Source organism: Eurytemora carolleeae, unplaced genomic scaffold (genome assembly GCF_000591075.1).
Source record: "Eurytemora carolleeae unplaced genomic scaffold, Eaff_2.0 scaffold109, whole genome shotgun sequence".
Classification (NCBI taxonomy): domain Eukaryota; kingdom Metazoa; phylum Arthropoda; class Copepoda; order Calanoida; family Temoridae; genus Eurytemora; species Eurytemora carolleeae.
In genome coordinates this window covers 303,008-330,218 of record NW_019396229.1, presented here as the reverse complement: position 1 = coordinate 330,218, position 27,211 = coordinate 303,008, and the positions used below count along the sequence as shown (strand labels likewise).

General features: G+C 32.3%; 1 protein-coding gene across 1 annotated transcript in view; it reads left to right on the top strand.

The window, feature by feature from the left end:
- Nucleotides 1-22,396: 22,396 nt before the first annotated feature.
- Nucleotides 22,397-27,211, top strand: part of LOC111698776 (microtubule-associated protein futsch) — a 57,149-nt gene continuing 52,334 nt past the window's right edge. The window contains exon 1 of the mRNA XM_023469204.1: nucleotides 22,397-22,632. Coding sequence (XP_023324972.1) covers nucleotides 22,434-22,632 — 199 coding nt within the window. The 5' untranslated portion in view covers nucleotides 22,397-22,433. The remainder of the gene's footprint in view (nucleotides 22,633-27,211) is intronic.

Sequence of the window (27,211 nt, the reverse complement as noted above, 5' to 3'; positions counted from 1 at the left end):
TCTCTCTCTTCCTCTTATTCTTTAACTATCTTCATTTATTGCAACCCTCCCTTCTTTAAAGGGACTGTAGACGTAATATAAGTCAAGAGACTCTCAAGGAGATTGGCATGTCCGATTTCAAGCGGTGACCTTTGTCTAACAAGGATAAACTTTTTTTATTTGTCCATCTTAAAATTGATTATTGGCAAATTGTGGTTTCTCTACAAAATTGACTCAGATGATGAAAGAAATAAACCAAATGCAGCACATTTTTTGGTTAGAAAAACGATGATATCTTTCTGATAGAGGTTTGAAAGGTTTGCAAAAAAAGCAAAAATACAACACATGGGTAGCCATGTCAATCGGACAAGCCATTCATTTAATCTCTGTAGTAATAATTTATAGAAGAGAATACGCTTATTGAACACCCTTGATTTATTATATAGATGTTATTATGATATAGATGTAATTATCTTTTTTCCATCTCATAATCTGAGTTCGTTTCCCTTATGTCCATTTGACAGCCCAAATTTGTATTTTGAATAATCTTTTTTGTTTCTTTATTTTCTTGTGATTTTTAACAAAAAAAATTTTTTGTTTTGTTTACCGATTTAATTGTTATTATATCGTTAGAACTGACGAGGGTCAACCCAGACCGAAATATATTTTCAATAAATGTGGAACTAACATCTCTACTTTTTTACCCTACAGAGGTTTGGTCCATCACCATCACCGAATTTTAAAAATAATGTTTCTATGTCACTGTTATATATATATAATATATATATGTGTGTATATGTATATATATTTGAAATATATTTAAATATATCTATATATATGTGTGTATATGTAAATGAAGAGCTTTATTACAGTTAACTTGTTGTGAATGTGTGGAGGAAAGGATCTGAAAAGCTGGAGGAAGCCTGGTATTAAACAATAAATAATGTTTGTTTTCAAGGAAAACTGGAAGAAAAAGTGTTCAGACCTAGTTTTATCGTCAATCAATGTAATTTATCGTCTGGAGAATATTTAGAGTAAATATTTTAAAGGAATTTTCCAAATATACCTGCAAGGGGAGAAGGGGAGCGCATATCACCAATTTATCCCCCTCAGATTATTCCTAAACGCCCTTTTTTTATCAAATAATTTTGTTCGCAGAAAAATTTTGATATTTTGTTTAAGTTTTGAATAAATGGTTTGTCCAAACCAGAATTTGTCTTATTTTACTATTTTTTGAATTTTTTTATGTTTCATTTAAATTGAAAAGCAATAAATTTGATGAGGGATAATTTGTTCGGCTTTGTATTTTTAAAATGCTTATTATAATTATGTATTATGAAGGCACAAAGTCGAACAAACCATATTTACATTATGTCTAATTGAATAGATATAAATTTTTGTATAATTTAATTTGAAGTATTGGTCAAATTATTTAAAAAATGACAGTTTTATAATTAATGGAAGTAAATTAAGAAGTTTACTCCCTCCAGCTATCACTCAAATATCCCTCAATAACTATAATTATTCGACTTCAAATAGAAATTATATAAATATTTTATTTTTGTATTAGACCAGTGGCGGAAATAGGGGGGTTTTTGGGGTTTTTTTCCCCCCCCCCCCTAGAATCCTGGGGGTAATTTACCCCCCCTAGAATCTTGGAGGTAATTACCCCTGAACTATTCAGGTCCTTAATAGCAGGGATTACTCAACTTACTGCCCCTATCTAGCCTTGCCCTGATGCACTCTCGTAGGAGATTTAAACGTCGACAATTATGTTCGATATACAGTGTACAAGAGTGGAATTCTATGAAAATGTTTTTTTTTAAATCACGTTAATCTCAACCTTAAAAATTAATTTTATTTTATGCGGAAAAATACAAAACTTTCAACTGAAGTAAATGAATAAAATCTTAATTTTATTCATTTATTCATGAATTTAGTAAACATGAATTTGTGAATTATGATATTTGTCAAATAAGCTAAACAATATCAATATTTGTGCGCAATAGCAGGTTTTCTATTTTTAGGGTGATATATTTTGGTCTGTTATCTTTAACGGATTATTGGTTTTAATCTCCATACTGCACGCAAGTAATAAAAATGTAAAGTTTTTACATTTTTAGGTTTGAAAATAAAATAAAGAAAGGGTAGCAACAGATCCATATTTACATACTTTTTATCATTTTTTGGGGGAAATTTTACCAGTTTTATAATTTTTTAAGAACAGCAAGAGCCCTCCCCCACCCCACAAGGGATGGGATGCAGAGCCGCCATGAGCCCCGCGAAATGACCTCCGGAGCTGAATCACCTCCAAGCCCCGGAATTTTTACATTTTCAGTTAAAAAAACTAAATAAAAAGCAGGTTTACAACAGATCTTGAATAGGAATTTCAAACATTTTTATAAACCTGAAATACATGTTGAGGGTGCAAACTTTAAAGTTTTCGACTCGATTTTTGATTTTTAAAAACATTTTTTGAAAAGTAGAAATTGTAAATATAAAATTTGATAGTTGTGGTATAAGCCTTATGATTGTTGCGCAGCGTATTCTCTTATATAAATTATTACTGCAGAGATAGCTGTTATATATAAATTATAGTAAGTTTTCGTGTAAGAAAGGGGCAGAAGGATATGATTGTGAAATAGTTGTAAAAGGAATACTGTTCTGTTAGATTTATTTTATACAATTTTGTATTAACCTTTTGTTAACAATATCTTTAAGAAATGAATTGTTAAAAACTATTTCTTTATATTTTATTTTCAAACCTAAAAATGTAAAAACTTAACATTTCATATTAATTGGCTGCAGTATGAAGATTAAAACCAATAATTCGTTAAAAATATATCACCCTAAAAATAGAAAACCTGCTATTGCGCACAAATATTAATATTGTTTAGCTTATTTGACAAATATCATATTTGAAAAATTCATATTTACCAAACAAAGATTTTATTCATTTACTTCAGTTGAAAATTTAGCACTTTCCGCAAAAAAATCCTTTATTTTTAGGTTGTTTAAAAATCATTTTAATAGAACACCGCCCTTGTACAGGGTGTCCCAAAAACATCTAAAACAATTGATGACGGATACATCTCCTATGCCACGCAGTATTATTCTAAATTACAATAGTTTTAAAGTTGCTAACGAAACTCTTGGTCTTGGAATTGTCAAAATAGGTTCTGTACTTTAAAAATTTTACCAAATATTTGATAAAATAAAAGTTTAGCAGTATCTTAAATCGTAGGTAATTTTTTTAATTTTCGACCTCCATTTTCGAAAACTCAAACTATCCTTTTAAACCACTCTTTGACATTTATATGTATAAAGTTGTAATCTCTGTTTGTCTGTCTGTCTGTCTATCTGTCTGTCTGTTTGTTTGTCCAATCATAACTTGGGAATACCATTGACTGATTTGTCTCAGATTTTGCTAGGAGAACTTGGGAGAACTACGGGAATGTTCTTAGCTTGGTTTTGAGATTCGAAGTTGACTGGGTCGACTTTAATAGCGTAAATTTAGTTTCCCGGTAAAATCTTTCAAGTGCGGGTAAACGGCAGGAGTAACTTTCAGTAACCTTGGCCAATTGGCAGCACTGGGTTCCCAAGCTAGTTTACTAATAATTTAGATACAAAGACGCTGTTGATGTCGTCTCTTTATTCTCATGTTTACTGGGACACAATGTAATTTAACTATAACATTTAATTTTTTAATTCTTTACAAACCTTTTGTTTGTTGACAGTGTTTTTTGGCCTTATTAATATTAAAGATTGGTGCAGTAGAGGGTTGCATGATAGAACTCTCCGAATACGTCACAAAAAAAAAAGTTATCAAGGTTGATATAAAACACTTTATATACAGACTACACTGCTAGGAAATAACCACATAATTGTTAAAAATATATGAAAATAATTACAGAAGATAAAATGTTGTTTGATTCAGGGATATTCAGTAAGATTGAGACTTTGTGGGCGACTGTACGTTTTTACAATGTTCTCCCGATCATAACTCAGAAAGCCCTGAACCGATTTGCCTCAAACTTTGATTGGGGAACTAGGGAGAGCCACGAGAATGTTCTTAGCTTGGTTTTGTGCTGCACATACATATATTCTGGAGACTAGAGCTGTACAGACTAGAGCTGTAATTCTTAATGTTGCGGAAAATGATATTATTCTGGAGTTTGAGAGCTTTTCTTTCAATTTAAGGGTTAAAATAGAATGCATATATTCGCAATAAACATAATTTTTATCTATTTAATATACACGGCAAATATTACAAATCTTCCGATTTAACGTAATACAGGGTGTCCCAATAAACATGGGAATTGAGGGACGACTTGAATATCGTCTTTGATTTCCGATAATTAACAAATAAAGTGCATCAACAAAATATTGAGCCTCCAATGAGGTTTCCGAATTGTGGTCTACCGTCATTTTGTATTCAAGATTAATGGAGATTTTTATACTAAAAATGTATTAAATATTTGAGCACTTTTGTTGATTTTTAATAACTGGAATCTGGACAAATTTCCTAATATTTCTGTCAATTTTGAAGGTGAAAAAATGGTAGACCACAATTTGGAAATCCCGAGACTAGTAGTTTCAATTGTGATACTACAAAATAATGTTTACAAAATAATCCCGCTTGCCGTGTGTATCATGTTTACTATTCCTATACTGGAGTTCTATTCCTCTACACTAGTGTAGTATTCCTCCTGTTGTAGTATTAGTATTCCATCATTAATCATGTTAGACCCTGCCTTCACTGTTTGTCAGCCAAACTTCTTTCCCTACTATCTTCTAATCTCTACATATATATACTCTGTCCTTTCTCAGCCAAGATGCATCTCGGTAGTGCAGCATATATTGCAACTAAATCAACCCTAATCAGGAGCAAAATCCCGGTTTCCAGAACAAGATGCAAGTAGGCTGAAGGCTAGAGATGGGCATTGTTTTTTAGAACAAAAGAAATTTTTCGTGAAATGGTTGTCGTTTAGAAAAAACAAACGATGGACGAAAGGAATGGATCGTTCAGAGAAATAAAAAAAACTCTTTCGATCGAACTGGAAAATACGATCATGTTTTTACTGAATCAACGAACTTTGAAAAAGATTTGAAAAAATATTGTTTTTTAAGGAACGAACAGTTTTTGGAACAAACTTTTAAAAAACGAAAGTTTTTTACCAATTTATGAAAAACGATTTTTTTTACTGAGCGAACGATTTTACTGATTGAAAGGTTTCGCGGAATGAACGTTCAGTGAGAAAACGAACGATATACATGGAAAATAAACTATGACTCTGAGAAGGAGCGATATCAAATAATTGAAAAAAAGAACGAAATGAACGCACGAAATGAAAAAAGTCGAACGTGACCGTCTCTACTGAAGGCTTTTTTTCTGTTGTCAGGATTTCATTTATTGAAACTAAAAAGTTGCGCATTTAATACATATTTGGCTAGTCTGGTGGTTTGGTTTAACCAAAGAAACGTCAAAATTGTTAAACAAATTGGGCCAATATTTGTTGTAAGATCTCACATGATTCGAGGTAAAGGAATCTGCTGAATATTTGAGTTTGATTAAGTATATTTTAGCATTGAAAAAAGTTATAAATTACATACATTAATGTTAAAAGGTTTAAAAGGTTTTAAGGCTAGGAATTCATAATATTTAATCCTTTTTTTCTATTTTTTATTATTTACCAAAATTATATTCAATTCATGATTAATGTAAAATTTTTTTAAGTATATCTATCTATATTTGTATACCATTAACCGTTTTTGCAAAGTATCTACTTGATAATATACTTGGCTAGGATTTTATAAATTTTTTGCTTCCTTTTCTTAACCGACCACGCAGCCTACCATACATACATTTGCATTCTACTATCTACATCATATACAGGGGCGGATACAGGATTTAAGTGAGGAGGGGGGGAATAGATTTATTTCGGAACAAAAACACCCAGATTTAGGAACAAAATTTTTTTAAGATAGATATTTTTCCTGTTTTGCACTTGTTAATATCAAAATCGTCAACTTTTCATAAATTAATTTTATCTTAGTATCTACATGGTTACCCACGTAAGATGAGACTGTAAAGACGACCTGAAACTTTCTAAATTCGACGATACCTAGGTTAAATCAAGTCTTCTGCTTTGAATTTAATCTTTTTTGGCTTATTTAATGATTAGGCAACAAAAGAAACAAGTTTACAGTTGCAGAGAAAACCCATAGTATAAATTCTGTACAATCGTCTCTGAAGTCTTATTCTTTGTGGGAAACCCGGCACATTCTACATGTAAATTGTAATTTATACACGATAACCTTTCAGTGTACTCTATATTTCCTGAGTGCAAAACTTAAGAAAATTATAAAACTCGCTACGATACCCGGTTTCCTGAAACCCGGGTTTGGCAGAGTTTGGGTTTCATGTTCTTAAAACGTATTTTGAAACTCTAGGAAACTGGGTTAAAATATGCTGTCGTTGGAGTCTCCAGCTGTGGTGTTTTATGAATAAAGCTGCTACGCACCTGAAAGTGATCAAATTGGTATCCGTTTTTTGGCGTACAATTTTTTTTTCTGTTGCATTCTAAATTTTTACATTATCACTAAGATTTTTAAGCAAAAGTAATTTACAGGACTTTTTGAAAAGAACTATTTTAATGTATTAGGTAGATTAATGTTAATTTTTCTTCAGCAGTTTATTGATATTATTATTCTTACTCGGGCTATATCATTTATAACTAGATTTTAGAAACTTATGAAAACAATTTCTGCTATATGGGACTAGGGGGGGGGGGTGCAAATTCGTCATTGCACCCCTCTTTTAGAAGAAAGGGGGGTGCACCTGCACCCTTGCACCCCCCCTGGTTACGGGCCTGCTAGCAGATAAACTTAAATAAATTACTGTATTCACTTTTAACAGAAAAATGTTTTTAAGTTCGATTTGACTACTCTATTCAATATCGAGTCTATAGTGAGAGATATCTTAACTGATCAAGTATTTGAAACATATATGAAGCCATTTAAAGCATAAATACGAAGAAATTGTGCTTCATATGTTCCACAATCACTACGAAACTCACTTTCCCAGCCGTAACCCTACTCCTATACAAGGGTTTCATTTTGAGGTATTGCCCCGTAACATTCTGAGTTTCCGGAGTTTCCCGAAACCCTTACGAAACTCAAACCCAGACTTAAGAGAGCTAACCCGGTTTCGTGGCCAGGTTTGGTTTGGGATACCCGGTAAATTTCTTTGAAGTTTTGCCCTCTGAGCTCAAAATTTAAAAGAGTATCGTTGAATGAAACTCCCGAGTTTCCATTTCGGGGTCTTAACATTTTAGTAGATTTTAATTTAAGAGATTTGAAAAAAAGGAGAAAATAAGGAAACTAAATAATATAATATTTCATAACAAAAATATTGATATCTACAAAACCCCATTCGTGAAACCCAGGTTTCAAAACTGGTTTCTATAACGATACCCTGTCTTAAGTTTTGGGCTCTGTCCTATCCTGTTAAATCTGTTCCATAACCCCAATTGAGTTAAAGTTTAAATATAGACTATATAGTATATACACATTACACAAGTCTATAACATGGCATGCAACCCCTTCATCAGATTAGATTTTAACTTACATTCCTCACATTTTCAGATAAATAGCTTACACGTTATACACAACTATAGTTACTTAGGAATTTATAGAATGAAGAGAAAATTAAGCACTGTAAACTAATAATCAAGTTCATCTTCTTTCAGGCTCCGTCAAATACTCCTCTAAAGGCAATCAATAGGAAGTCCTTTACAGTTTCTAAAGCTTCATATCCAGAGCTGCAAAAAATTAGCATGGTGAAACCAAGAGCAAGACCTGGAGCTACTTCAAAGTCGGTCGGTCATGTCTTTAAAGTTAACGCATAATGTTCAAAACTGTCTAGATTGCAATCAACAGTGATTTCTTCAAAAAGATTGCATCGATCGGTAGAGAATGCATCGATCAGCAGTGATTGCATCAAGCAGGTTCTGCTGCATCCAACTTTAGTGACTGTATTAAAAAGAATCCGCTGCATCAAACAGTAGTGGTTGATTTAATCAGTTTGCGTTGCATTAAAAAAGTAGCGTATGTATCAAAAAGTAGTCAATGTATTAAACAATAATAATTGCATCAAATAGAAGCTGCTTTTCATACAGATGCCGCTGCATCAAACAGTAGTGGCATCATCAAACAATAGCTGCATCATCAAACAATAGCTGATTCATCATACAGTAGCTGCATCATCAAACAGTAGCTGCATCATCAAACAGTAGCTGCATCATCAAACAATAGCTGCATCATCAAACACTGGTTGCATCAAAATAAGAAAATACCGTGAAATACTTTTGTTATTTTCCAACTTGAATTATAATCAGAAACAGCTAGAAGATCCACAATTTTCCTCTAGAAGGAAAGTAAATATATAATGACAGTTGTTAATACATGATCATAAAACCTATAAATTGCTTTTTATGAGAGTCAACATGCAAAAGAACCATTGGAAAGATATTGGTAGGATAATGTCTATATTTTGTTAGGTATACACTACAGTATACAATAATACAACCTCCTTTTTTTAATTTAATAAACACCTGGTTCACTAGCTAAAGGGAGTCCCACTAAACATGAAAATTAAGCGACAATTCTTACAAGATCGTCTTAAATCTTTTTGATTTTTGCTGTGACAAAATGTGCATAAAACATTGCACGAGAAATAGAATTACAAAAATCTTGATTATAAATTACGGCAAACAAAAATAAATTGCATAGATATTGTAATTTTTTATGTCGTACCAGTGAATATGCATACATTTTACCTAAATAAATTACCTAAATAGTTAATGTTGAGGAGAAGGTTTCCTACCTTCCTTTATACTTTATTGGTATATAAATGGTTGATGTTGAAGAGAAGGTTTGCTACCTTTCTTTATTCTTTATTGGTTTCTAAATGGGTTAACGTAGAGGAGAAGGTTTTCTACCTTCCTTTATACTTTATTGGTATATAAATGGTTGATGTTGAAGAGAAGGTTTGCTACCTTTCTTTATTCTTTATTGGTTTCTAAATGGGTTAACGTAGAGGAGAAGGTTTTCTACCTNGAGTGAAGGGGGGGGGGGTTCTTCATACACTTACTCATCATCATGACTAATTATATTTATATACATTTATTTTACGCCATTTTGAAAAATTTTATTCTACTTTTGTAAATGTTAGGTACTTTTCGGAAGGATTTTTCCCAAGTGGCAACTTCCCAAATGTGCAGTTTACCAAGCGGAAACTTCCCAAGTCTGTCCTAACCGCAGCTCTTGGACCCAAGCCTGTTCTAGCCGCGGTGCTCGGCCCCCTAGCCCATCCTAGCCGCAGCGCTCGGCCCCCCCATTGCAGCCTTCAGCGCCTCAGAGGGACTAACCTAACCTTTGGAAACTAGCCGCTTGTGAAATTGTCACTTGAGAAGTCACCCTTGGGAAAACGCCTTTGGGAAAGTACCTTACACCCTTTTGTAGGCTAACCATACTTTGGATTTCAAACGAAATATCAAGAAGTTCATTTCGATACAAGCCAGGATTTAGCTTTGGTTAGTCCTACGAAGGGTCCAACTTTTTTGTATTAGAATGACAATTGACGAATGACAGAAATGGTTTGTTTTGTTTGTCTTGATTGTATGAAGGCTTCTCAAGTTTGTTTGAGACTGGTTTTTATTCTGTTAAAGTACAGTGTATATTGTATATAATTTGTTTGTAAATAAACTTATTGGACTTGTAGATTACTCCTTCATGCATGATGCATACAATTCCAGGATGGTAAAAGTACTTTCATTAAATTTTAGAGAATTTTTCTTACGCTGCGTTGATTTCTGCAAGAAAATTAGTTAGTCATCCATTTGTTATTTGAGCCTCAGAGAAAATATATCTTTTGAATACAAATGCAAGGTGTCTGTCTATTTTTCTGTTTGTGTCTAAATAACGTCAAAACGGCTGAACCGATTAGGCCCAAATTTTCTGTGGGACCTCGCGTGCGACGTGAGCCCAGGGAAGGTTTATGGATAATCGAATTAAAAAAATTTGCCTCTCGATAAAATTCGATTTTTTAAAATTTTGAAAATCCACGACATTTTTTTTATAACATCCGCAAATTTTTTTAAATTTTTTTTCTATTTTACAATGTTTACAAAGGAAACATGTTCGTAATTGAAATAGAAGATTGGTGCAAAGCGTCCTAAAAGCCTAGTATACATAAATATAAATATAATTATTAATAAAAATATCAGATGAAGAAAAAAAGAAAAAACAGATTAAAGAGACTGTAGACGTAATATAAGTGACCCTTGATTGAAAGGGACTGTAACGGAAAAATGAAAGGAGGTATATACTAAAGCTAATCACTTTATATTAGCTCTTGATCGTAGACGTAATAAAAGTGACCCTTCATTTTAAGAGTGGTATGTTCGTTTCAAAACTATGTTTATTCTGTTAATTTGCTATGCATAATGCCCATGTATAAAAATCACTTTCTTAGGAACACCACATTTAAAAATTTACAATTTTGGCTGAATAAAGAAGCAGCCTTCATTCATCCTTGATCAGACAAAGGTTTAAAGGGTACCGTTGTAAATCATGCCACTTCAAATTAAGACTACAGTCCCTTTCCTCGTAATAGCAATACAAAAAAGCAATCCAAAACAAAGAGCAATATTAAAAAATATTAGTTCTTTTATTACAAGATTTAAACTTTGATTTTTCAAGGAAAAAGTTGTCCTTATGACTTTTTTTGTACTTTTTATACGCAAAAGTTGGGATTAATGCAAACTACATAGGTAAAAGTTTGGAAGGATATTACGTACAAGTTTTTGAACCCCCCTCCTCCCCCCCCCACTTTAGACCTCGCCACTGATTAGGTAAATAAAGATGCATCATTGACGCAGGCCTAGTGGATATTTAGCCAAAAATGGATTAACTAATCATACAGCAATACAGCTGCATATTGCTGTATAATCAACGATAATATATATATAGATATGCAGGCAGGTAGAAACCTCCTTCCTAAATTGCCTGTAGCAGACAACTAATTTTTGAACCTCTGAAAAAATGTGCACAAAGAGACATCTATAGCAAATTGATTACTTTCTATATGCCTTTCTCCCCTTTCTGCTATCTGTAGGAAATATAACATCTAATCTGTGGGCCTCACCTACTCTTCCACCTTCTCCTTCCCTATCTCCCTTTTCATCCCTCCTGAGAACATTTCCCTTGAGACCTGCCTACTGCCCACAATAAACAAACTCAAATTACAACTTTTATTTATCTTTATAATTTTCTAGTTTTCCGTAATTTATCAACTTATTTATACAATAAGGTCGGAGTTTTTATTTTACCTCCGTAAAAAGAAGATGTCTGGTTCACAATGGTACCCTTCTAACCATTATCTTTTTAACAATGCCAAAGATATCGTTGTTTTCTACCTTAAAAAGTTAGTATCATTAACCAATTTCCTCTATTGTGTCTGTATAAGAATTCTGCAAGTCACTTTCACCATTGAAATTAACCAATTTTCAAAATCAAAAACATAGATATCTCATTCATTCTTTATCACACTAAGGGACCGTTGTGAATGGAACATGCCACAATGCTAAAGAGGGTTTTACTTTGAATTCCGTGTTCAATTCCTTCTTTATAGACTTGAGAAGGTTGAGAGTAAGATAAGACGGAATCAACTCTTGCAATAATTCATTGAAGCCTTTCAAATGATGAGAGAGAAAATATAATTCCTTTGCAAGATGTTTTTTATATACAGTGCAGAAGTTCTTCTCAATTATACCATATTATTGTATTTCTGAAACTCTTTGCAAAAAGTACTTTCATCCAGGTTTTATTTATCAAATATTTATCAATTTCGTCAAATATTTTCAGGATTTTTAAAGTAAAAATAAATTCAAAACCCGTGAAATACTTTGGAAAGAGAAAAAAAGTATAATTTTAACTTTTTCACTGGATCGAGGCAAAATTTTATTATGTTTATTATATACCCTTTATATTTTTGCCCTGTAAACTTATTTATTTCTTTTTCTAATGTTTTTTTTGTGCATTCTATTAGATATTTTGTATCATAAAATGTTAGAACCTTGAGTTTAATTAGATAAGCCAGTTTAACAGGAAAATCTGCAAAACTATTTTTAGCTTTTCATTATTTCAAGAGAAACTTAACTAAAAAATAATAATAATGCGACAAAAAAAGTTAAGCTCCGCATTTAAAAATGCTCATTTAACATTTACATCCAGTTTTTCCTTGTTTCGATATTAAGAAAAATTATTTACATTGGTTTCTCCCAACCCCTAGATTGTTTAAAAAGGACCTCAAAACTTACATTCCATTTCTATATTTCATCATTTCATTTATGCATATTAACTTCTGAATACAGGGTTACCCACAAAGGATGAAACTGCAATGACGACCTAAAACTCTTTAAATATGACGACCTCAAGGTAAAACTTCTGCCTTGAATATTGTCTTCTAATGGGTATTTATATGATTTAGCAAAGAATATAACAAGTTCAAAGTTGCAAGGAATCATGAATACAGATACAATAATTTCCGTACAATCGTCTCTGAAGTCTCAGAGGAATCCTGTACTATATTTCAATTTCATTCGATACGTTTTAACTTCCATCCTGTTCCTTTCTGTTCTCAACATTATTCCATTAAAATTTCCATTCCAGTCCTCTCTAAGGGCCTGAAGTTTTCCATCGTGATTTCCATTCCATTTCTTTATTCCATTGTTTAGTCAATGCTTCTAATTTCAATGCAATTATTCCATTAAAACTTCAATTTCATTTCTATATTCCATATAACATTTAATTCATGTCAACTTCCATTCTATTCAAGTGCCCTCAGTTTTCCATCTAAACTTCCCATTCCATCTCTTTATTCCATTTTTTATCCAGGACGTGTGACTTAAATTTTTTGCTCTTATTAAACTGCCTTTTCCACCTAAACTTCCATTTCAGTTATTTATTCCACAAATTTCATTCATAATCCATTCCTTTCTATTCCCAACATTATTCCATAAAAACATCCATTCCAAACTTCTATTCCATCACATCTTCAATTCCATTTCTTTATTCCTTATTACATTCAATACATGTCAACTTTCATGCCACTCCTCTCTCTGTCCCGTGTTATTATTGTAGAAACAGATGGCTCCGACAGTTGGAAAATAAATCTTTTCAATAAAGGAGAATATTTATGTATCTGAGTAAATTTCAAGATCACGTGATGGGTGAAGAATGTGCCTATGCCTATAGGTGCCCTAAAAACTTACAAAGATATTTTTTTTCTGCATCATAATTATTGATTTTTATTTATTATAAAATTATGACTATACAGTATACATACAGTATGAAATAATTTCTGGTACTGTGATCAAATTTCAAATGACCATCCATTTACGGCCGGTATCCTTCAAAACTTTGTCTTATCTAGAATTGAATGAGCTATTCTATCTCTTTTTGAAATTCAATAATTTTCAATTGAGGTTTCTGGCCTAGAAAAATGATTTGCAGAAACAATTTGGCGTAAAACAAATTATTTAATTGGGTCAATTGTAATTAAAGGGCCACTTGAAATTTGAACGACAATCCCTTTAATCTTATAATCTCGTAAATAGATACAAAACCATTTTTAAATTATGTTCGAATAAATGTGGTCTATGAGGATTGGAAGGGGAAGGGGGGGCGATTGATTGGAAAGGAGGGGATGGATGGGGAAAGGGAAATGAGAAAGTTAAGGTGACAGGAGGTGGACAACTTGACATTCAGAGGATTCCATTAATTGAAGACATTATTTAGAGGATAAATAAAATACAAGAAAATTTGCTTGTATGACCCCAAGGAAGGGTTATGGATGCTCAGAATTACAAAAAGATTTTTCCAAAAATGTCGGAACTCTGCAAAACTTTTATTGTTTTGTCGAATAGAAAATTATGAAAGATTGAGCAATAATTTAAAGATTTTAATAAAAGGGCGTCCCGTTAATTCTGACAATTTTTAACTCTGTCAGTTTTTAAGACTTTAACAATATTCCCCTTCATGTAATTTCCTTAAATCGGTATTTTCTCCAGCAGCTCAGATTTGGATTGTTCAAAACTATTCGCCAGCAAAAGGTTTAACACAGGAGAACAAAAGATATTTCAACATGGATAAATTGAAGAATTCCAATGCAAATGTTTGATTAAAGGGGGAGAGTTATATTTTACCTGTTGTATCACCCATCATGCAGAAGAAACGTTTTTTGCAGTTATTTAATAACTCGGACAAAACAAGTAAAAAAAAAATTTATAAACTAATTTGTTGCCAGGAACACATTTCTTATAAAAATTATGATGAAAGCCATATCAGAAGAGATCCTTTGCTGTTTCTATAATTATTTCGCAGATTTCTTCAAAATGTCGTTTTCACAGTTAAAATAATGAAAAATCCCAACCCTAGTTGAAAGAATTTGCATAAACCTACGAGATTTTAAAACGAATTTAAATAACTTATTTTCAATGATAACAGTTTATTATTTTTCTCCACCTGTTTGTATACATGCAACAAGTTTGCAGAATAGTTTGTGTAACATGTTTTGTTCATTATTTAAGAATTGTAAACAAAAACGTTTCTTCTGCTGACTGAAACAACTGGTGAAATATTACAAACGCTCTTATTTAGGAATTGTACACTGTAAAAATGTCTCATTGATATCAAATGAATCCTAATGTTTTTCTCTTCAATACTGCACTTTCAGCCCAACTTTGTTACGTAGCCGGTCTCTCCCTTTAAACATGGAAGGAAAGAGGAAATGGCATGTAAAGGAAAACTTATTTTGAAAACGAATTTTTTTAAATCCAGGAAGTCTCTGAAAAAAGTGCGCTTAGGCTTTTTTGTCTACTGAACTTCGTATTGTGTTTAAAAGTGCCCCTACCCATAGTATAGGTAAAATCCCCACAAATAATTTTTCTCTAAAATCACTCTCTAGAGTCTAGACCTTCAAAAGTAGACCTAATAATATTCGATCATTTGCTTGGTCTCTTTTCCAAAGAATTTAAAAAAAATTTTATTTATAATTTTATGTTTACGTTTTATACAACTGAATAGAATAATTAACGCTATTTCAAGATAGCATTCAGGATTATGTAAAAATAAATTTCCATCTTTGGAAAATGGGCTGAGTACATTTTGAAGGTAAAAACGGCATTTTAGAACAAAACTTTTCAACAAAGATCCCCCAATTTCTTTGAACAAAAAAACCTACGTTTAGCGGGTGAAAAAGCAATTAATAGCTTCGGAATGAGACCAAGCACATTTTTCAGTGACACCCTGAACATATCGCGGATTTTTTCTTCACAAATTCATATTATAGTTGCTTAAATATTTTGACAGATTGTAAAAACTACAAAGTTATAGCTGTTTAAAAATTGTCAGAATTGATGGGACACCCTTTAGCTGGAGTACTCGGTTTATATTATTATTCTTAGTCCCGCCGTTAATTAGTTACTCTCGCCATTTACCCGCACTTGGTATGAAATGAAGTATGAAGTGCCCGGGGTTTCTCTTGAATATTTTTTTTTAAAACCCTTCAATTGTTTGTCCACCTATTTAGAAACAAGATAAATTTAGCAAAAAAGATTATATTCATTATTCTTGTGACTCAAAAATGTAGAATTAAAACGGATGTATTTAAAAGCTAAGAAGGAAATTAAACATTGCTATAAAACTATAAAAAAATAATGTTTAAAGTATAAATGCTAAATGTTGAGAGTGTGGTTTAGAGTTTATCGATGTTAAGATAGGATCAATAGACCTCATTAATGCGGACCATTAAATGTACATTATATCCTGAAGCTAATGAAAGATAATGAATTTCTAATCTGGAGCACAGAGAACAGTAATTAAAGGCTTCAGAGAGAACATTGTAATATACTTGATAGAGATATCAGTTTGCTGTATTTCTTCCCTGTATCCTTACAATCACTTCAAACTTCATAATGGGCCATATTTCTACTTGTTACGGCTAATTTTTACCCTTTTTTAAAAGCTGCACGGTGCATCATTCAATCTTAGTACATCATCTAATACCTGTAAGATATCTCAGATTTTCCTTATTTTAAAATTAATTTTTAAAATAATAAATGCAATATTTTTTGTTGTTGAGATATTCATGAATTATTATTTATTAGGTCAAATCAGTTCAGCCGCTTCTAAGATTTTTGAGATACATCTCAAATATGCTTTGTTTAAAATTCTTTCTTAACAAAAACTCGTAAAATATATACTCTAAAAAGGAATTGAGTATTTGCCACAAACTCTTATTTTCTAATCTCTATATCTTCGCAGCCCAATGTCTTAGTTCGTAGATATTTCAAACTATGAATTCTGTCAGATCAAATAAAACAAGTTTGAAATATCAAAGATTTTATCATAGATATAGAGATCTGAAAATTGAGTTTGTGGCAAGAACTTTATTCCTGTTTACGTAAACTGTGATGTTCTCAATTTTTCCGGGAATCTTTCCGGAAGCTGACAAAAATGAAAAAGCCTTTAAAACATTTAGAAATTAAGAGCTGAACTTTCATCAACCAAACATACGAATGAATCTACCCCAATCGATGATCTATACCCCCTAGAACCTACACATTGAAACTAGGTTTAACAAGCTCACAAAATCTTACGGAACGAATATTCTTTTCGGAAATTATCGGATAAAAATGGTTCCGTACATTTTCCCTGCATGTTGCACCGAGCAACTTCTGTGGAGCGCCCAGAGGGTAGATTTATCTATAGTTCTGTACATAGAAGTTCCATCCTAAATTTTAAAAAGTTTCCGATAGTTTCAGGAAATGTTCCGTAAGATATTTTGTCACGGAAAATTTGAGCGAATTTTCTTGAATCAATATTTATATTCGATGAAAGCTGTGCATGAAATTATTTAAAGGTCTATGCAGTGTGCAGTTTATGATTTATGAGTAAATATATTATATGCATGTAGTTATGTACAAACTAGCAAAATCTTATGTCAATTGTTCATACATGATACAATAATTAATATTATCTTTTCTATTTATAACTCTTAATAAGTACTTTGTATTGTTATATAGCTTATCTTAATATATACTTTGTTGTCTGACTGTTTGTTTGTTTGTATTGGATAAATGTTAAATTGGCCCAAAACATTTTTATAGCAACTCGCATGACCCAAAATTTTGTCGTAAAAAAATTTCAACATTCATTATTTTTTTAATTGCACATTTTTAAAAAAAACACAAAATCCCCGAAATTTTCAGTCAGAGCAACAGTTAAAAACTGAAATTGTTTAATAGAAAGGTGGCATGATTCGCTCTAAAATCCTAGTATTCCATAGAATACAAAGATTGCATGATGTTTGTTTAAATAATTATGTTTAAGTTTAAAATTGAAAATTTTGCGCATCATGAAAATAGTGAAAAATCATCCTTTGATGTTATTCAAAATGGATTTGACCGAACATTAAACATTTTTAACTCGACATATTTTTGTTGTTCCAATCCCTATATTTTTGCAACCTGATGTCGGAGACTTTTATAATTTCAGACTTTTAATTGTGTTAGATCAAAAATTCTATGTTTGAAAAGTAAAAGAGGATTAGCAAATAAGAGTTTGTGGCGAGTATTCAGTTCGTTTTTTCATAAAAGCAAAAAGAGAACTTTCGAATTTCAAGTAAATTTTACAAATACTAGGCTTTTAGGGCGCTTCGCGCCCATCTTCTATTTAAATTGTGAACATGCTCTTTTGTTTACATTTTAAAACAAAGAAGAAAAAAATTTTGTGGATTTTTAAAAAAAAAATTCGCGGATTTTCAAGAATTTAAATTTCTTTACAAAATTATAAACCTCTACAACACATTTTTTATTTTTATCATTCATAAACCTTCCCTGTGGTCACGTGATGTCCCACAAAAAATTTGGGCCCGATCGGTTCAGCCGTTTATTGGATACAAACAAACAGACAGACAAGCCAAATTTATATATAGATAGAGAAAATGGTGTAAGTATACTTATGATTAATTGATATTTTTACTAGGTAAAAAAAGATTAATAAAACAGTATAAAAATTGGAAATGGGAAAAGGGAGTGTTCGCGAAAAATAAAAGATGGTATAGGCTTACAGCGAATAACAAGCGCTTTTGATCGCTACCAAGCTTACTTCTATCTCTTGAGTCTGAAAGAAGAAAATTGTTGAAAACGACCCATACCGAATTCAGAAAGTTGCAACATTCAACTCGGATTGTTAAAAAATCAATTTAATTCCAAACAAATCATTCAGATATTACAACCAATAATCATTGATAGTTTTCGACGCATTCGTATATAGTTGATATTTCATAATATTTTTTTTTTTATTTTTTTGTGGTCTGATAGTTACTTTTGAAATCATTTATTCCTTTTTCATACTTTCCATGAATGTTAGAAAATCCAGCGCCAGCAAAATATTATTTTTAAAAAAACAGAATCAAAAATATTATGATATATTAAATATAAACGAATGCGTCAAAAAAAATTGATGACTATTGTTTGTAATATCTGAATGTTTTGTTTGGAATTAAATTGATTATTTCCGAGTTGAATGTTGAATGAGTTGTTGAATGAGTTGAATGTTGCAACTTTCTGAATTTTTGTGGACGCTACGTTCTTCAGCATGAGTCGCTTTTAACAATTTTCTCCTTATAGACGCAACAGATAGAAGTAAGATTAGTAGCGATCAAAAGCGCTTATTTTTCGCCGTAAGCCTATACCCTCTTTAATTTTTCGCAATCGCTCCCTTTAAGCGAATACTTAAGGAATGATGTAAATCTTTAATATTTCAATCTATAGACTATTTGACAGTGCACTGCTCAAGTCCAAATCAAAGATTTATTAAACATCTCGAGGTTCCTCTTTGGGGTCTAGACATTTCACAATCTCAGAATTAGAAAATCATATAATGTGAAAAAATATTTTGAACCAAAAAATGCGTATCTTACCAATTAAGGAAACCTGAGCCCGAAATTTAAACGAGTATCGTTGAACGAAACTCCCAAGTTTCCTTTTTGGGGTCTTAACATTTGTGTAGATTTTGATTTGAGAGATTCGAAAAAAAATTGGAGAAACTAAATAAAATAATATTCTTAACAAAAATATTGATATCCACAAATCTTCCTAACCCCATTTGTGAAACCCTGGTTTCAAAACTGGTTTTCATAACGATACCCTGTCTTAAGTTTTGGGCCCTGGGTTCATACCGTCGGGTTTCATGACGATACTGTGTCGTGAACTTCAAGCTCAGTAAGGTAAAATGGTGGGCTACACGTATTTTATACCAAATAATATTTCAGTTAAGTTATGTCATAAACGTTATACATTGTCCCATTTTCCTGAATGGAAAGTAGAAAAAAAACTAAGAAAATTCCTATCATGCATCTTTTCCCGGGAAAACGATCCTACACTGAGCAAAGCCTAGAAACATTTTGTGTATAATTCAAGTACATTGTAAAACGTACAGGGTTACCCACAAAGAATGAGATTGTAAAGACGACCTTACATAGTGAAGTCATCTCAGGGTTAAATTAAGCCTTCTGCCTTCAATAAAGTCTTTTAATGCCTATTTATTGATTTGGCAAAGAAAGAAAGAAGTGGGTAACCATGCAGGATTATGGATGCTGCAACAATTAGAACATTTGTATTCGTACAGCCAGCTCACATGGATCCTATATCTGCAGCCCTGTCTTCTTCTTCTTATGTATATTACCAGGAGAAATCAAAGCTTTTATCATCATTTTTATTCTGTATAATATACATTTGGATATTCAGTTGATTTCTTTGATTTTGTCAGAGTTTGTCAGAGTTTTTTTTCAGAGTTTTGTCAGAGTTTTGTCGGAGTTTGTCAGAGTTTTGTCAGAGTTTGTCAGAGTTTGTCAGAGTTTGTTAGAGTTTGTCAGAGTTTTGTCAGAGTTTTGTCAGAGTTTCTCAGAGTTTGTCAGAGTATATCCGAGTTTTGTCAGAGTTTTTCAGAGTTTGTCAGAGTTTTGTCAGAGTTTGTCAGAGTTTTGTCAGAGTTTTGTCAGAGTTTGTCAGAGTTTTGTCAGAGTTTTGTCAGAGTTTGTCAGAGTTTTGTCAGAATTTTGTCAGAGTTTCGTCAGAGTTTGTCAGAGTTTTGTCAGAGTTTTAGACAACCTTGAAAAAAACTAAAGGTCATGTGTCCTAATTGTTATAAATTGATCAAAATAAATGGAAGATTAAATAATTTTACTCTATATTGATTCTTGGCGCCAGGACATGCATTCCAGGAGTCGATCCACTGTCATTTAAAGGTCTCACGCCCTCAAACAAAAATCGATGAGAATTTTGCCAATTACTTCTTAAAACTAACAGCAAGTGCTCTATAGGTCTAAAATGTACATGTAAAGGGCTACAGAAAAGCTGTTATTGAGTTATAGCGGTAAAATCTAAGCCCAAGGCAACACTTCAAAGTCGACCCTGTCATAAAAATTGATAAGACTGTTTACAAGCTGGCTAAATCTATTAGTCCAGAAGAAGAAGCTTCGGAGATCGATTTTTTTTCTAATATTATCTTTTCTATTTATAACTCTTAATAAGTTATAATCTTTTTTCTTTGCAATGCTTTGATATTTGTTGTGTACATGTCTGAAAATTACTTTAAACTCTAGTTATTCGAATTTATGTATAAACTATTTTGCATATGATAAATTCGCACCCTGATCTCTAATCGTTCTCCTTAAATCTATTTAATTGAAATATTTTGTTATTATTACTAACATTAGGTGGAAAAAATAATCAAAACAGCCAAGAGCTATTTTCCACCTAATTGCTTTATATTTGTACTGTTAATATAATCCTCAATTTTGTGATTGTAAACTCTATCTGTATACAGATACATTTATTTTAGCAATAAACGTTATCTTATCTTATCTTATCTTAACTTTAATTGGCTGTTTAAAACTATATATTTCAATAAAAGCAATAAATTGTCCGACAATAAAAACTCTATAAGTGTAATATCAGGGATTTATGGAAGACATATCTGGCCAATAAACCTTGCATAATGCGAATGAAATTTGAATAAAATAACATTTTTTTGTCTTTGCAATCATGTTTCAATTTTACTTGAAATCCTACAGAACATTATTAATTTTTGAAATTACTTTTTTCACAACCCAGAAATTTCATACCTAAAAGAATGACTGCGTCCATGATGTACTGTTTATATGAAGCTACTCAGTGTATAATCCTGATATACACCTTGTCTCCCTGCTACTCAGTGTACCTTGACATACTGCAGCTTGTCTCCCTGCTCCTCCGTATACCCTGATATACAATTTGTCTTCCTGCTACTCCTTGAACCCTGATATACAATTTGTCTTCCTGCTACTCCGTTACCCTGATATACAGCTTGTCTCCCTGCTCCTCCGTATACCCTGATATACAATTTGTCTTCCTGCTACTCCTTGAACCCTGATATACAATTTGTCTTCCTGCTCCTCCGTATACCCTGATATACAATTTGTCTCCCTGCTCCTCCGTATACCCTGATATACAATTTGTCTTCCTGCTACTCCTTAAACCCTGATATACAGCTTGTCTCCCTTCTACTCCGCGTGTACCCTGATATACAGCTTGTCTCCTTCTAACTCCTTGAACCCTGATATACAGCTTGTCTCCCCGCACAAGAAATCTAAGTTTCTTCTGTCCGTTCAATTTGTTCTATTGACCGGAGACCCTAGATCCAAGGGAACGGATTGGATAATTCTCTAGGATAATATTAGAGCAGGAGGGAATGGGACAATCTTTCATTAAACCCCGGATCTCAAATGGTCAGATATGATTTATTAGGTTTGCAATCCGTGTTCACACCTTCAAAACTGATTTCCCGGCATTTTCGTCCCGGACGGGTTTCTTATTGGTTGAAATCCGTTCTCTCCGGATATTACGTCATCCCAGACAAGAGGCCGGACCGGCTGCAACTGCATGTCTACTGCACTGACACTGAGAGGGGGCGTGGTTCAAGACATGATGCTCCGCCCTAATGGACCCATAATGAACACACCCAACTTGGAAAATTATAATTGACCTCCACGTGTACCGTCTACCAGCTGTTTAATCAGCTGTTAGATCAATGGGTTGGAGGATTTAGCAGCATATCCTGCTGTCATGCAGTCCAGGCCCAGGGGAGGCAAGCTTCACAACCATCCTAACAATCTGCCCAGTTTATTTTTTTCAACTAAATTTTCTTATAATTGACAAGATTATGAACCAGGGATATCATTGGAACAATTTATTGAAGTTTGCAAAATCAAGGCGTTTTCACTGATCTAAATTGTGTAAAGCTTGCTTCCCCAAATCCTGAGTCCGGAGCGACCTCTGTAAGGAATGTGGGAACCAAATCCAGTCTTGGTCCAACCTCCGGCCTTAGCAGTCAGTTGGAGGATGGCAGACCCTCCCCAGCTCACAGGGGCGTGCATGGATCCACCCCAGCTATCCCCCCTCTCAGGGGCGTATCTTATGATTGTTGTGGGGGAACCCTTCAGTGAAGAGCATAAGCAGCTTATACTTCGTAAAATTGAGCAAGGTAAGAAAAGATGATTTTACCGGTGTTTTGTACTCTCGCATCTAAATATAGAAAATTCTAAACATAGTTTGCGCGCTAAAACACTATTCCAAATACACTGCAGTAGAATACAGTTTACATTTTACTGTACTGCACAGACATAGTTAAATATTATACAAATATAAATCTGTATTCAATTGGAGGAGGGATTACTAAGCAAGTAAAAGTTGGAATCATCAATTGTATCAAATATCATTATGTTAAAGTTAAAAGTATAGTTTTTAGTACAGTTTTTTTAAATGACACAATTTCAGGTCATCAACTGATAAAAAATTGGGATGTCACTTATTGATATCTGTTTTCTCTGAAAAGCAATCACTTTTTAAAAAATTAGTAATTTTGATATAGGAATTGAGTCTTTGTCACAAATCTCAATTTTCTAATACATATATCACTAAAACCAGATGGTGCAAACCTTTGATATTTCAAACTTAGATTATTTGATATAACAGAAGTAAAAATTTGAACTATCTAGGTTTGACACTGTGTTGTAAATATATAAGGATTTAAAAATCAGAGTTTGTGCCAAAGACTAAATTCTTTTTTATTGAATTCTTTTAATTATCTCCAACACTATAAAGTGTAACTATATTAAAAAATGTGATGACATAAAATACAAAGAGGAAAGACATGGGGCAGATAAAGTTTGATTTAACAACCTGCTTTAAATTTCTCTTTGCGTCATGATTATTGATGTATTTCAAATATTTTAAAATATGTAAAATTATATAAAGATGAAATCTGATCAAGGGATCAAGCGGTGATCTCCGTGTTAGGCAGATCTCTGACTAAAAGAAAGAAATGGAATTCTCAATAAATACACGCTGATTTAACAGCTGTAACTTTCGATTACAAAATTGTTAAAATAGAGACAAAACGAGACTGAATTCAAATTGAAGAAACCAAACGCATCTCGCCTTCATTAGTCCCGGCCCCCGGGTTATCAAATGCAGACCAAGCTAAAAAAAAAGATTTATGAAATGAGTATGTGAATAAGGAACTGTTTTCCATGCAGTATTATTAAATCCTTGGAAAATAAAAACTGTTCATGCGAATATTTATTTTTGCTCCAGTGTTCAAAGGTTGCCAAATATTGTTTTTTACTGAGGATTTCTACTATATCCCCGCTTTTATACCCGCCTTTAAATTAATCAAAAAACTTTTCATCCCCGCCAAATCTCGTAACCATTGTGTTCACTGGAATAAAGAAATTAAATCGTAAAGACATGAAATATGTATATAGAGGAACACACACATAACCAAGTTGGGAAAATAAACAGTGCGGAAAAAACCGTCCTGATTAATATAGTTTTTTTTCTGAAAATAAATTTAGGAAAAAATTAAAAATCTCACATTCATCATTTATTTTTACAGTTGCACTTACTTACTTCTTATTTCTATAGCAAAAGAACAGATATATCTAAATTATTTTTACCCTGAAGTTTAAATATAATTTTCCAGATAATTTCCTTGGTTCATTTTATGATTAATGTTTTACAGGAGACAAACAGTGAATTGAAAAAAAGATGTGCATTCTCTAATATAAGAATATAAAAAAGCAAATGAAGTTTCGCACTGTTTCCCTCCTTACAAAATAAGCAAATCACAACTTGGGCCTGTAGTAGGGCTGGGCACGTTCCAACGTTTTCTAGCCGTGTCGATAACGGTTAGTTCCAAAGATAGTAATTTCAGTTAGCCATTAATTTTAAGAACGAAATGTTCGTTCTGTTAACAGCATTTTCCGTTTTTTAAAATTACCGTTAGTTAAAAATCTCAATTTCATTAATGGCCTTAATGGAAAATTTTCAACAATCCTTAACGGCTCAAGCCATTAAAGATACTGTTAATACAAAATTAACGGCGTCAAATATGCAAAGCGCAGGGAAAATTTCATTAACGGTAAAACAAAATTGTGTACGGTTAAAAAACTTTGTTAACGGCTAAAAAAACGTTAACAGCACAGCCTTTAATGGTATATTACAGTATTAACGGCGTTAACATTTTTAACCGTTATTTTTTTTCTTCAAAAATGGCTAATCTGGTTCGTTAACGATTTAAAAATTAACGGTTTTTGCCGTTTGTTAACGAACTAGAAAACCTCAGTTTCGTTAACGGAACTTTGCCCAGCTCTAGTCTGTAGTTGCCAAGATTGAACAGTTTTTATTTTCAATCAACACAATTTACAAAAGTACTGTTGTTCTTTAGCATTTTGTCTATATAGCAAAAATCGGACCAGTACAGTACAAGCAATTGTTTGTAGTGGGACAAAAATGTGTAAATGTCTGTACAGAAGATGTTCTTGCGCTTCTTAGCTCAGCGATACAAAATTGTATGCCTGTACAGCAGAAGTTGCGTCTGTAGTACCAGTAAATACTAGTACTGCTCTGCTCTGAATATAATGAATACATGTGCCTTAGACGCGTTTTTTAGCAATATCTCTTATCTCTGACTTTGGTAACATAATAATCAATATCTATTCATATCATTTAGATTGTTAAGCAAAAAATAAAAATAAATAATCTGTGAGTTTTTTAGATATCCAGTAACTAGCCTTTTTCTTTCAATTAATGTTCATTACTGCCAATTAAATGAATTAAAAATAAGAGGGAAAAATATCTAAACTTAATACTCAAGAGGCCGAATTTAAAGAATTTGAGCCGTGGCTTAAGTTTGAGATGCGGCTCAAATATGGCTGGTCCAACTTAGAATTGTATTCATTGCTTTAAGATTTAAGCCAGCGCTCAATTGAAACCGATTTTTGGCGAATTTGAGACAAGGTTCAAATTCATTAAATTCGGACTCAGTTCTTTGACATTTAAAATTTAAACCATTTCTTCAATAATCTAATTTTGTACCTTCCTCGACCTTTTGGATATTTAATCTTGTTCCATAATCAAGATGTAGAACCCTCTTCATGATAAACTTTTTACAACTATTCATTGAACAATATGACCAAAAAGTACAAAATTATGATATGTAACCGTGTAAAGAGAGGGCTAAAAATTAACAATAAAATTAAAGATAAGATTAACAGTACCCTAAGACATATGTTGATTTTTTTTCTTCGTTGTCTTTCATAGAGAAACCACTATCAAAAATGATCAATTTTTAAGATAGAGCACATTAAATTCTTCATCATTCTTGATGAGATGAAGTTTTAAAGGGTACCATTAATGTGAATCGGGTATGTTAGGTCAGGTAGTTATGTCTCAAATTCCCCAAAACCCGGTTTTAATTGAGCGCCGGCTTAAATCTTGAAAAATAGTGAAACCAACCATATTTGAGCCGCGGCTTAAATTCTTTAAATTCGGACTCAGGTGTGATTAAATAAAATTGTACATTAGTATTTGCAGCAGTAGAGTTGTATATTCTCTAATTTCAATATTCAGATTGATATTGTTGGCGTGTGAACATGTTTGTGTCAAAATTGATATTTCTAAAGTTTGTACTTCCTTGAACTGAGAATGGAACTGAATACTAAAAATATTATCGTAAATTGTTTTAATTATAGAGAAAAAAAATAGAATGAAAATTTCCTTTTTGTTAAGATGATATCCTCCCTACTCATTTTTACCCAATATGTCATTTTTGCAAACATTTTTAAAAAGTATTCCAAAATTATTTATAGAGACATGAATTTTTTGCGAGAATGAAAATGTGTGAATATAAAAAGTAAGAGATAACTAGAAGTTTCAATTTTCCTGTTTATATCTAAATTTCCCATTTCCTTCTGGGAAATAACTTTTTAGAATAATTTAGTTAAAAATTTGTATATTTTACATCCTACAAACAGTTCAATCAATCCTACTTAACAAAAAACTAAATGAAATACAAATATAATATTATCATTGATCTTTCATCGTTTTTTGTATGAAAAAGGTTGCAAATCCACGATATGTATTGAAATCTGAGTAAAATTCAGATTCTAATTTTTAGCACAAAAAAGCAGACCTCTGCGCATTTTGAAAATATTTTATAATTATATTTGAAAGGTTATTATTATTTTTTTTGATAAGACGACATGTCGCTTTTTTAAAATTAAGAAATTGGTTCGTGGGACACATTGTATAAAATATATTGGTTTATGGGACACACTGTACAACTATATTAGTTTGTGGGACACATTGTATAAACTATATTGGTTTGTGGGACACAATGTATAAAATATATTGGTTTATGGGACGCACTGTACAACTATATTAGTTTGTGGGGCACACTGTATAAACTTTATTTGTTGGTGGGGCACACTATATAAACTATTAGTTTGTGGGACACATTGTATAAACTATATTGGTTTGTGGGACACATTGTATAAACTATATTTGTTTGTGGGACACACTGAATAAACTATATTTGTTTGTGGGACACACTGTATACACTGTATTGGTTTGTGGGACACATTGTATAAACTATATTGGTTTGTGGGACACATTGTATAAACTATATTTGTTTGTGGGACACACTGAATAAACTATATTTGTTTGTGGGACACACTGTATACACTGTATTGGTTTGTGGGACACACTGTATAAACTATATT